Source organism: Phacochoerus africanus, chromosome 9, assembly GCF_016906955.1.
Source record: "Phacochoerus africanus isolate WHEZ1 chromosome 9, ROS_Pafr_v1, whole genome shotgun sequence".
Classification (NCBI taxonomy): Eukaryota; Metazoa; Chordata; class Mammalia; order Artiodactyla; family Suidae; genus Phacochoerus; species Phacochoerus africanus.
In genome coordinates this window covers 8,140,309-8,154,167 of record NC_062552.1, presented here as the reverse complement: position 1 = coordinate 8,154,167, position 13,859 = coordinate 8,140,309, and the positions used below count along the sequence as shown (strand labels likewise).

The 13,859-nt window shown below is 39.4% G+C and overlaps 1 protein-coding gene across 1 annotated transcript in view; it reads right to left on the bottom strand.

Moving 5' to 3' along the window:
- TMEM170B (transmembrane protein 170B) overlaps positions 1-13,859 on the bottom strand; it is a 36,865-nt gene that overhangs the window by 9,322 nt on the left and 13,684 nt on the right. Inside the window, exon 2 of the mRNA XM_047795696.1 lies at positions 9,922-10,092. Coding sequence (XP_047651652.1) covers positions 9,922-10,092 — 171 coding nt within the window. The remainder of the gene's footprint in view (positions 1-9,921; positions 10,093-13,859) is intronic.

Here is a 13,859-nt window from a genome sequence, read left to right as displayed (position 1 = left end):
TTCAAGCCTATAATGATGAGGGAAGAAACGTGAATAAAAAAGAAAGGAAAACCACTGTAAAACTCCGGAGTTTCCACAATCAAGGGAGACATTTACAGTGTTATACAGAAAACAAAACTAACTACAGTCTTCCAGTGGATAATCAAGAACCAATCTGTAAGTTACAACTTCCCTCCACAAGAAGCAGATCAAAGCAGTGCCCACTGCACTGCACCACCTCGCAGCCCAGAAGCACTAGTCAGAAAAGACTGTTCCGTGGAACTCCATCTCAGAGATCTGAAAGAAAACAATTTTGTGTGTCTAGTAAGTGAATTTGGAAATACTGCTATTAAATACTGAGCGGGTATGATGGAGTATTTAAATATATGTAGATCATAAAAATAACAACCAATTCCCAGGTACCATCATCCAAATGAAAACAACATTCCTATTTAATTTGAGGTTCCCAGGGACTCTCCCCAATCACGTCCCATTCCCTCCTGAATTTGCTTTTTATCATTCCTTTGCTTTTCTTCAGCTTTACCACCTGCCTGTATCCTAAAATACTTATTTTTTAAATAAATTATTTTTATATAAATTGATACGGTAAGTTTTTTGGAATTTTTGTCTATTATGTCTAAAAATTATTCATGTTGTATACAACTATCATACATTTCCACTGTTGTATAGAATCCACGTGTGAATAAACCACAACTTAATTAGCTAGTCTGCTGTGGATGACATTCGTTTCCACTCCTTAACGGTGACAAACCTGCTTCTGTGAATGTCCTTGTCACACGATCCCTGGCACACCCCCAAACAAGAGTTTATGTGAGTAAAAGTTGAATGTTATATACATTTTCAACTTTACTAGGTAATGCCACTTTTTTCCAAAGAAATTGTACCAATTTATATTCCAGTTACTCCATTTACTCAGAAGCAGCTGATATCTTTAAAAAACTTCTTTTGGCGTTCTCTTATGGTGCAGCAGGTTAAGGATCTGGCATTGTCACTGCAGTGGCTTGGGTCACTACTATGACATAGGTTCAATCCCTGGTCCATGAACTACCACATGCCATGGGTGTGGACAAAAAAGTGGATTCTTTTGTCAATCTGGTGGGTAAGAGATGTTACCTCTGTAATTAATTTGCATTTCCCTGATTTTTAATGTCATTGAGCTTTTCCTCACATATGCTTCACATGTGGCCATTAGGGTTTCTACTTCTGTGAAATGCTTGTCAAATTTTTTGTCCCTTTGTCTACTGGATAGCCATTTTCTTATTGGACTCATAGGATTTTTTAAAATACAGTTTGGATATTAATGTTTTTACTTTTCTATAAGCTAACAAATATCTTCCCCAGTGTGTGCTTTAGTTTTCACTCTCATTAAGGTGTATTTTGCTGAGCCATAGCCCATTGAAAGAGTATAAATACTGGGTCCTTATTTTCTTGGGGGAATAGAAGGCTATGATATGCAAGAGTGAAGAGGGCAGAAGTATAATAGGCGCTTGGAATAAATAACACTTGTTTGGAGCTGCCGCTATGAACAATGACAGAAGGTCTCAGTCGGAACGAAGGAAAGGTCCCCCCAGTATTAAGGTGTGGGACTCACTCGCACAGCCAACGAAGGGGAGAGAGCCACTCTGCTGACCGCAGTGGCAGGAGAGTAACAGATTTAAACTTGCAAGGACAAGAGTAACTAGGAGAGGAGTCACCAGTGTACAGAAGATGTCAATACACAGCAACATAAGTGCCCACAGAGAGCTGTACGAAGACAAAGTGATTTGCTCGCCCTCCATATTCCTGAGAGAGGGCAAGTATAAAGGTTAAGGCAGACTGAGTTCTAACAGTGTTGATTCTCGGTTTGTGCAGTTAGATCAGGGATCAGCCCATTATGATCCACAGGGCCAATCTGAACCCCCACAACATCCAAGCTAAGAATGATTTTTACGTTCTTAAATGGTTTTTTAAAAATTCAAAAAAAAAAAAATATTCCATGAAAATTATATGAGGGAATTCCCTTGTGGGTTATAGTGTCACTGCAACAGCCTGGATCACTGCTGTGGTGCATGTTCCATCCCCAGCCCGGGAACTTCCACATGCTGCAGGTGCAGCCAAAAAAAAAAAAAAAAAAGAAAAAAATTATATGAAATTCAAATTTTTTTTGTCTTTTGGGGGCCACACTCATGGCATATGGGGGTTCCCAGGCAAGGGATCATCAAATCAGAGCTATATCGGCCAGCCTACACCACAGCCAAAGCAACGTGAGATCCGAGCCATGTCTGTGACCTACACCACAGCTCACAGCAATGCCGGATCCTTAACCCAAGGAGCCAGACCAGGGATCTAACTCATGGATACTAGTTTGGCTCGTTAACTGCTGAGTCATGATGAGAACACCTTATTTATGGACACTGCTTATTTAGTGTCCATAAATAATGTTTTACTGACATGCAGCCATAGCCATTTCTGATAATGAACTCTCTTTGCCTTCCTAGGATAACATTCTGAAAGTAAATGAACCTGTACTTTTCTGTTCTTCTGTAGTTTTCATCTTGCTTAGCAACAGCATCACTGTGGGCCAGCAAATACGTTGTACACAGCTTTTAATCTTTCTACGGTCTGCAATAATTTGGATAAAAGCGGAACTACTTCTTGAAAATCTGTAAACCTCATTTGAGTCTGAACTTCTTTTTGGAAGGAGGGATCTTCAAAATTTCAATTGTTTAAAAATACTACATTATTCATATTTTCTATTTCCTCTTTTTGCCAATTTTGACAATTGATATTTAGGAATATACAGCTGTTTTACAGAACTGTTATTTTTATGGCCACACCTGCAGCCTATGGAAGTTCCCAGGCCAAGAATTGAATCTGAACTGCAGCTGCACCCTATTCCATAGCTACAGCAGTGCTGGACCCTTTTAACCCACTGTGCTGGCCAGGGTTCGAATCTGAACCTCCACAGTGACCCAAGCCATTGCAGTTGGATTTTTAACCCACTGCACCACAGTACAAACTCCAAAACTCTTATTTTCATAATTCTTTATTCTACCTTTATTATTGAATCTGTAGTTATTTCTTCTGTTTTGTACCATATTTCACTTTTCTGTCTTAACTATTCTAGAGTTAAGGCAGCAATCTATTTACCTTATTATCCTTCCAGAAAACCAGTTTCTTGCTCTGTTATTAATCTTTCATAAACCCAACTTAAAACTTAACAGCAGGAGTTCCTGTTGTGGCTCAGCAGGTCAAGGACCGAATGTTGTCTCTGTGAGGATGTGGATTCGATCTCTGACTTGTTCAGTGGGTTAAGGATCCAGGGTTGCCACAAGATGCAGTATAGGTTGCAGATGCGGCTCAGATCCAGTGTTGTGGCTGTGGCATAGGCCGCAGGTGCAGCTCTGATTTGATGCCTAGTGCAGGAACTCTTCACATGCTGCAGGTGCGACCATAAAAAGGAAAAAAAATAAAAAACAGCATTTTTCCATACCAATAAAACTAATAATGTAAACAAAAAAGGTACCATATACAACAACTATAACATAATAATTTAGGAATTAACTTAATCAAATATACAATCCTTCTATTGCGAAAAACATTCTTAAACTCTACCAGAAGACATAGAAGATGATCTGAACAAATGGAGATACATGTTCTTAAGTGGAATAGTTTAATATGACAATCTTCCTAAATTAACCTCTACATTCAGTCAGATCCCCATAAAAATCATAATCATACTTTTTGAGAAACTCAGTAGATGTATTTTAAAATTTACATGAAAAAGTAAAAGTCCACAAAATGGTTATGTTAACTTTGAGAAAGAAAACAAATGAGAGGGACCTTGCTTACTAGAGGTTAAGAAATACTACAAAACAATAAAGACAAAAAGTGAGGCATTTATGCAAGAATAGATTAAAAAGACTAACAAATCAGAACAGGGTTCAGAGGTAAGAACATACCTTAAGAATATACCTTAGGGGAGTTCCCGTTGTGGCTCAGTGGTTGGTGAACCAGACTAGCATCCATGAGGACGCGGGTTCGATCCCTGGCCTTGCTCAGTGGATTAAGGATCTGGCGTTGCTGTGAGCTGTGGTGTAGGTCGCAGATGCAGCTCAGATCCTGTGTTGGTATAGCTGTGGTGTAGGCCAACAGCTGCAGCTCCGATTTGCCCCCCAGCCTGGGTACTTCCATGTGCTGCCAGTGCAGCCCTAGAAAGACAAAAGACAAAAAAAAAAAAAAAAAAAGAATGTACCTTAAGAACATAGTACACAAAAAAGATGAATCAATGGATGGTTTTTTTTAGCGAATGGTGTGGCATAAACTGCTCTGCTCTATGGGAGGAAAAAAATACACCTGGAATCCTATCTAATTTCAAATACAAAGACAGACTTTAGACTAGAAGGTAAATTATGACCTGAATGTTAGACATCTGTTTTTGTAAATAAAGTTTTATTGGAAAAAGCCATGCCTATTCATTTACCTATGTCCATGGCTGCTTTTATGCCTTAATGGCAGGCCTGAATAGCTGTGACAGAGACATCAGGCATGCAACATTTAAAGTAGTTACTATCTGGCCTTTTGAGAAACTGTTTGGTCAGTCCTGCTTTAGATAAATTAGAGACCTTAATATAAAGGTAAAACTATACAATTAACAAGAGAAAATATATCAAAATATCTTTTGACCTTGGTGTAGGGGAGAACTTCTTAAATAAAACTCTAAATTATAAACCACAGGCAAAAAAAATCTCCTTAAGATGATTACATGAATAAGGATTTCTGTTTAATAAATAATATCATGGATTAAGGTACTGATAAAAGAGAAGTTATTTCCAAAGTTCAAAACCAACAAGAAATCAGTATCGCTAAGAAATAAGTAACAATAAAATGGAACAAGAACCCCAAAAGAAAAGCAGAAAATTTAAAGAAGCAGTTTGCAGAAAAAAGAAATCTAAATATACAATAAGAGGGAGTTCCCTTCGTGGCTCAGCAGTTAACAAACCCTACTAGTATCCATGAGGACGCAGGTTCGATCCCTGGCCTCGCTCAGTGGGTTAAGGATCCCGTGTTGCCATGAGCTGTGGTGTAAGCTGGCAGCTGTAGCTCTGATTTGACTCCTAGCCTGGGAACTTCCATATGCCTCGGGTACGGCCCTACAAAGCAAATATATATATGTAGTAAGAATAGAAAGAGAGGCTCAAATTCTTCAGTAATCAGAGAAATGCAAATTAAACGAACAAAGAGATGTCACATTACCTCTTTAGAATTGCTAAAATTGGACAGCAGTACAACGCCAAGCGATGGCATTATACAGAAAAACCAACGCCAGGAAGTAAAGCATCAGTACTATCAGTACTATCTAAAATGAAAAATCACTCTATTTTAGAAATAAAAATCTAAAAGGCAGTAAAATATAATGGATATTATCCATATTCAGTCAGCCATCATTTGCTGAGCTGAATATACAGCTATGATCATGCTAGCTCACAAAATGCATTAAGAAAATAAATGCAGCTACATATTCACATTGGTTATTTATTTATTTTCGTCTTTTTGCCTTTTCTGGGGCCGCTCCCGCGGCATATGGAGATTCCCAGGCTAGGGGTCTAATTAGAACCGTAGCCAACGGCCACAGCCACAGCCACAGCAACGCGGGATGCAAGCCACGTCTGCAACCTACACCACAGCTCACGGCAACACCAGATCCTTAACCCACTGAGCAAGGCCAGGGATCGAACCCGCAACCCCATGGTTCCTAGTCGGATTTGTTAACCACTGTGCCACAACAGGAACTCTGGTTAGTTTTCTTTAGTCGAGTATCTACAGGTCAGAAAATTAGCCAGAAGATGTTGATATGTTTTATTGTTAACCTAGATACAAATTTTTACTTGAAATTGTATCAGACATATTTGTAAGAATCTTTAAATATAACCCTGCAGTTTTAAAATCATTAGCTTATTTTATTCTTGACTGAATTGAAGGTAGATTATACAGGCACATCATTAGAGATAATGGAAGGAGAATCATGCTCTCTGTGAAGTTTTGCCATAATTTACACCAATAAACACACATATAATACACATACTACTTTTAACTTCTGTACAAGCTGTTCCTTCTTCCTTCCTCCTCTGTTCACGGTTCCACAATTATAGCAGTGGCCCACATCAAAAACATTAGCAGTCCCTTTCATGTCTCTTTGTATGCCACCACAGTGAATAACAATGAACTTTGATTTTTTCCCCTTTGCCATGGTCTGAACACCAGCTCCTTTTCCTCCCCACTGCCACTAGTCTCATGCAGATCAAGCCTCACATTCAGATTACAGTTAATGCCTCAATTCCTCTTCGTTTCCCTTTTCCTCCCTCCTTTCTTCTTTCTTTCCTCTGCCCTTCCTACTTCACTACATCCATCCATCTAACCAGTATTTCCTGAGTATCTGCTATGTTCCAGGTACTGTTTTATTGTTGGAGATACAGCAGGGATGAAAGACAAGGTCTCTGCTCTTTCACAGTTTTCTCCTGGTTCTTTCTTCACATATATTCCACATTCAGCTATAAGACAAATTTTCCTATCAAACTGCTTTGCCCCTTGCCAACCCCATTCAAAAATATCTGCTTGTTTTCCATGGCCTGTAGTGGAAAGTCCGAACTCTGGCTGGCTTTCCAAGATCCTTGAGGATCTGGCTCTATTCTCTTTCCAGCTGAATCTCCTACTACCCCACTCTGCACATCAGGTGTATCAGCTAAACCTGATTGCTTGTTTGAAACCCTACCTATGGCAAAATAAATGAGGTACCATATGAGAAAGTCATCGTTTGAATGCAGCAGCAGAAGCAACAACAAAAACCTAACACAAGGTGACACACAAATTCCACACAGTAAATCAAGAAAGGATGAGAAAAGAGACTACTATTTCCCACAACTACTCTGACTGTCTTACTGCCACAGGACACACGCAGAGACATGGGGACAGGGCTTTCCTCTCATGGCAGCAGGACGTGTTGCTCACTCTGGAAAAAGCTGACTGTGGGACACAATGGGAGGGAGGCCTTTGCACTGGAGAAGAAACGGACTTCCTCTCATCTCGGGGCTAAGAACCAGCTTAGAGAGGAATAAACATTAGCTCAAAGTTGTGAAACAGATCCAGGGGTGGCAGTGAGCTGCCCTAACCTTACGGAAGCAGGCTGGAGTGAACAGCAACAGAAGCTCTACTGTTCACCAGCAGTGACTGGACCGATAGCTACAGAGAGAAGCAGCCAGTGTCAAGCTAAACCACATGAGGGAAGCAGCTGAGGCCCCTCCAGGCTCAGCAGAATGCATCTAAGTTCTGGCTCAACTAGCACAGCAGAACCCATGGCTGGAGCTGGGGCCTAAGTACAGTGGTGAGAAGAGAAGGCTGGGGGAGTGGACTGGAGGACACACATGAGGCAGGAAAACTTAGCAACAGCTAGAGGACACTGGAAAGTGGCTGATTTCTAGTAGGCTGGGGGAGATTCATGTAATAATAATTTATGTTTAAGAAGGAAGTGCACTCTTATTGTCAATTAATCTATGACAAAGGAGGCAAGACTACACAATGGAGAAAAGACAGTCCCTGCAATAATTGCTGTTGGGAAAACTGGACAGATACACGTAAAGAATGGAATTAGAACCTTCTCTTACATCATATACAAAAATAAACTCAGGAGTTTCCATTGTGACTCAGCAGAAATGAATCTGCCTAGCATCCATGAGGACGCAAGTTCTATCCCTGGCCTCGCTCAGTGGGTTAAGGAGCCGGTGTTGCCATGAGCTGTGGTATAGGTCGCAGACATGGCTCGAATCTCACATTGCTGTGGCTGTGGGTAGGCCAGCGCTACAGCTCCATTTCAACCCCTAGCCTGGGAACTTCCATATGCCGCAGGTTCAGCCCTAAAAAGACAAAAAATAAATTAAAAAAAAAAAAACACCTCAAAATGGATTAAAGACCTAAATATAACACTGGATACTATAAAACTCCTAGAGGACAACACAGGCAGGACACTTTGACATAAACTGCAACAATATTTTTTTGGCGCCATCTCCTACAGTAATACAAACAAAAGCAAAAATAAACAAATGGTACCTAGTTAAACTTAAAAGCTTTTGAACAGCAAAGGAAACCATGAACAAAATGAAAAGACAACCTACAGAATGAGAGAAAACATTTGCAAAAGATGCCACTGACAAGGGATTTATTTCCAAAATTCACAAATAGCTCATATAGCTCAGTATCGAAAAAACAAACAACCCAATCAAAAAATGGGCAGAAGACTAAAATATAAAATTTCTCCAAAGATGACATACGGATGGCCAACAAGCACATGAAAAGATGCTCAACATCACTAATTATCAGAGAAATGCAAAACAAAACTATCATGATGTATCGCCCTCACACCAATCAGAGTGGCCATCAGCAAAAAGTCTATAAATAGCAAATGCTGAAGAGGGTGTGGCAAAAGGGAACCCTCCTACCCTGCTGGTGGGAAAGTAAACTGGTGCAGCCACTATGGAGAACAGTATGGAGGCTCCTTCAAATCTAAAAAACAGAGTTACCATATGACCCAGAAATCCCACTCCTGGGCATGTATCTCTCATTCGAAAAGATACATGCACCTCAACGTTTGCAGCAGCACTATTTGCAATAGGATACACACACACAATGGAATGCTATTCACACATCAAAAGAATGAAATGCCATTTTCAGCAACATGGATGGGATTAGAGATTATCATACTATGTGAAGTCAGACAAAGACAAATACCATATAATATCACTCATATGTAGAAACTAAAGAAATTTATACAAATGAACTTATTTACAAAAACAGGAACAGATTCACAGGCAAACACAGAAAACAAACATGGTTACCAAAGAGGAAAGGGGGGACAAATCAGGAATTTTTTTTTCTTTTTTTATGGCCACACCTGCAGCACATGGAAGTTCTCAGGAAAGGGGTCAAACTGGAGCTGCAGCTGTCGGCCTACCCAACGCAGCCGGAGCAACAGGATCTGAGCAGGATCTGAGCCTTAACCCACTGAGCAAGGCTAGGGATCAAACCCGCATTTTCATGTTACCACTGCACCATAACAGGAACTCCTGGAATTTGGGATTAACAGATAACACACTACTATATGGAAAACAGATAAACAGCAAGGACCTACTGTATAGCAAAGATAACTATATTCAATATCTTGTAATAATCTATAATGGGAAGGAATCTGAAAAGGAATACAAATACATAGAATTTAAGAGGGGAAAAACATATTAATTGCCACTTCTAAATCTCCAATTATTCTGAAACTATAAATAAATCTGTCCTAAAATTTAAGTGATGAAAAATTAAGACTATGTGAAATAAGAAGGACCAAGACCTTAAAATATTATAAGTATGTCAAAATTAGAATTTATTCCATTTTCCTGGCTTTGAAGAAGGCAAATTATCTACAATATATTTATAAGATATTTTTAAAGAAGAATGAAGTGCACTTTTATCTTGATGTCACGGGCAGGTGACATCAAGGACCTAAGGGCGATACTTTCACTTGTCAATGGCAGTTATCACTGCCGTACTTGTATACTTACCTCTCCCCACAGCGAGGTCCTTCAAAGCAGAGACTCCGTCTGCCGTAAGATACATTCCCCCATGAGCTACTCTGCCCCTGCCAACTTTTCAGTTTTTCTATTCCCCCCAAACGCTGCATGCGTATTAATAGGGCAGAAGTACAAAAACGATCTGTTCAATAAATAAATGATAAAAATAAAAAATGATCTGTTCAACAAATAAAGGAGAGATGAAGCATGGTTAGTGCTGACAACTATTCTCTGTGAAACATGACGTTGTTACATTTACAATAAGAGTAAAGTTACCAAAACTGTGAGTGCATATAAAATTACGTCCTTAGAGCAAACAAAACCAACTTACTAGTGATCATGGCTCCGGTCACAGAAGCTAGAAACCCAACGCTGACGGCAATGACAGAGATGACTCTCCCCTGCCTGTGCCTCTGCAGCATCACAAACATCAACACTCCCGCAGCACCATGGACAAACAGAGAGGAGAAGAGAGCCCAGAGGAAGATCCAGTACCACATCTCTGAAAGGGAAAGCAAAGCGTTAAGAATCCTGCTGAAAAACATCTTGGAAAATCCAGGTAAACAAACAGTGAGCACCCATGGTCCAGAGGAAGTTAAATGAGATAAAAGATAAAAATACGCCTAATGCAGTACTGGATACATAGCACTAAGTACTAAGTAAATGCAGTACTAAGTACATTTTAATTGTCATCATCGGGGAAATAATTCCTCCCATGACTTTAGAAGGTCAAGCCCACCCTCTCATTTCCTGTGTCTCCAACATATAGCTGTAACCCGTAAATTTCTAATAAACCCTATGTTTGCAAAGTTCTTAAATTATATCAGTTAACTAACTGCTATTTGATATATAATTTTGTATATAATTTTCTACACTAAGCAAGTGTCCATTTTAAAAACCTATCCTTTCATTCAAATAATTCCAGAAATAAGTCAATGATTTATCTTTTATGATTTTAAGAATTTCAGGCCATTTCCCTCTTGGGTCTCAAACCTATATACTAAAAAATCAGTCAGAATTTTTTATAATTCTTTGTCTCAGGTCATTTAATAGTCCTTATCCAGAATTCTTCAAGCTCTATTGCTCTTTCTTCAACATATCCTCAATTACTGTACACTGAAGCCTGGTTTACTGACAGTGGCTGAGAACGCCTTTCACTCTCTCTAGCATCCACTCCTGTTCTTTCTGGCCACCTGCCCCTCCGTGAATGCACATAGTTCCTATAGACACTGCCTGTCTTTGCACTGACTCCATCTCCCTGGCCATGCCTCTGGTGAGGTACAGCAAGGCAGGCTACTGATCCAAACTGAGCCAATCTCGCCCTTCTCCTGGGAATTCTGAGCTGGGACCAACTGAGCACCTCAGTCTCTGGGTGGCTGATGCTGAAAGGCTCAGAATTTGTGAACAGCCATTTCATCATCATGTGATCAAAGCCATGATGATACAGACTTAAAGAAAAATAGATCCACTGGAGTTCCGTGGTGGCCTAGTGGTTAAGGATTTAGCATTGTCACTGCTGTAGCTCCTGAGCCACATCCATCCCAGGCCCAGGAACTTCCATATGCAGTGGGTGTGGCCAAAAAAAAAAAAAAATCCATCAACAAGAGACAACCAAGTCCTTTATTCCAGTGATAACAAAAAGCCCTGCCACAGTAATGCCCTTAGACTCAATGGAGCAAAATTTCCTTGTAATAAAATCCTTTTTAATTAGCCCGGGTAATGTTTCTATAACTTATAGCTGAAAGAACTGGCTCCAAAATGTTTATAGGTAACTTTGAAGATCACCCTTGGTATGCAAACATTTTATAATGCAAAATATCTCATCTGCTATTTGTTCCAATATTCACTCTCTATCTAATGGAAAAGAAAGGTAATAAACCAGTTATGAATAAAGAAAAAAAAATGGATGAATTAAAATGTATTTATCGAACATCACTGAAGTGTAGCTTCATACTGTTGATGGGAATGTAAAACAGTGCAGCAGCTGTGGGAAACAGTGTGGCAGTTCTTCAAACATTAAAAAAAATACCACGTGATCCAGTAATTCCCAAAGAATTCCAAGCAAGATCATGAAGAGATATTTGCATAACCATGTTCACAGCAGCTTTAATCTCAACACCCAAAGGTGGAAGCAACTCAGGTGTCTGCTCAAGTGATGAATTAATAAGCAATATGATTTCTATGTACAATGGAATATTATTCACTGGAAGAAAAATCTGTCACATGCTACAACATGTATGAATCCTGAGGATATTATGCTAAGTAAAATAAAAGCCAGTCACAAAAAGGCAAATACAAACAAATTCCACTTACATAAGGTAGCCACCGCAGTCAAATGAATAGAAACATAAAACAGAATGGTGGTTGCCAGGGCCTGGGGGGACAGGGAAATGGGGGGCTTCTTACTTCAGAATGGGTTCAAACAATAGGGATGTTTGTGGCGATGGAACTTCTGTATCTTGACTGCTAGTGGATACCTTTCCAAGTGATAAAAGTGTATAGAGGTAAATACACACACACGAACACAGGTATACAAGTAAAACCAGTGAAACCTAAAAAAGGTTGGGGGTTTGTATCAATGTCGATATGCTGGTTTTGATACCCTACAGTGGTTTTCCATGCTGCCCCTACTGGGGAAACGGGGTTAAGGGCATGTGGGTTCTCGGTTACTTTTCACGTGTTGTTATTTCTCACGTATTATGCGTGTGAATCTACAATTACCTCAAAATTAAAGGTTTAATTTTTTGAAAGGGAAGATATACAGAAAATTTATTTTAAAAAATCAGTTTCACCCTGTGAAATTCTTAAAAACTGACACAAATTGAATGGAGTTATAATTTGAAATGATTTCAAGGAAGAGACATCTGATATATTTTCCCACATGTGTTAAAGTGCCCACCTGCTGCTCAATGGCATAAGAGAGAGAGGCTGGTGACTAAGGAAAAACAAAGTTTGCCTTTTAGAGGTTTTTCTCTTCCAGCTTTCAGAGAAATAGTGCTTTCTTGATGTCACTCCCAAACAAATGGCTTCAATTTATAATAAATGTATCAAAGACAAAAAGGTTTAACTTGCCCAGAAGATATTTATATTTTAAAAGATATAATTTTCCAGAGTGAATATAACAAAGTGAGAATATAAGGGAATAATAGTGTGTGTGGGGGGGGGATTTTCATCAAGGGAGCTTCTGAGATGAGAAAAGGCTCTGTAACAGGCACCTACTCTTGACAATAGGAGCCAGTCACTTGCCTTGATCCCCAAGCCTGCTTCTCAGCAGAGCTACCCCCATAACACTTTTCTCTGTGGTCCCTGTAATACAGGTAGAGTAAAAATTTTCTTGACTATAGGTAATACTATGAAGGAGAGATTATTTTACATTATCAGTAATGTTGTTTGCTTATTGATTATGTAGCTATTGACCTCAACAATAAATCTCCCTAATAATTAGGATAAGTAAATTTTAAGTCTAATGTTTTATAAATCCCCAAGATATCAAAGAATGATACAACTGAAACAGAATCTCAAAAAGTCCTCTAATAACCAGTCCAGAGTTAACCCTCAACCAGACTGAGCATAAACAAAATACCCACACCCAAATTTATCATTTTTTTAATCACACTATTTATTATGGGGAAAAATGAATGTTGCTAAGAATATCTACAATTAATTTAGGTTTAATGTTGTTATTTTAAATTACCTGACAGGTCAACACAACCCTGGCAGTGAATAGGGCCTCTGAAGAGCTGCATCTACTCTGGATAAACAAATTTATCTAAGGTCGGACTCACTACTGCCAAATGTGGTACACCTGGAAAACTGCAGGACCCTAAAGCAGAGCAAACACCTACACCCTAGAGCCTCAGAGGAAGAACAGGTGCTAAGAACAGAAGAAGAAATCACACTTTTCTTAACCTGTGCAGGCTGAATGGCTAAGGTGAACACCCAGAGGCTCAGTTCTCTCTTTCTGCCCATATCCCATCTAATCAAAGCTTCTAGCAACTGAGCAACAATAAGAGGAGGGAGACTTTGAGCAAAACTCAAAAGGAAAATTTAAAAACATTGTACAAAACAGAAACTTTGAAACAAGCCATCCAACCACCGTGATTCCCGAAAGGAGATTCTCCCATCTTCCTGGGCATATCTCATAACCCATCTCATTATTTTTCCCCATTCAAGGTTGTCCATAATCTCCGTCTTAAACTCATTTTGTCTCAACTGTTGCAGTGCGTTTGTTTACTTTTAGTGGGGTAAGAGGCAGGGGAGTTGTGATCT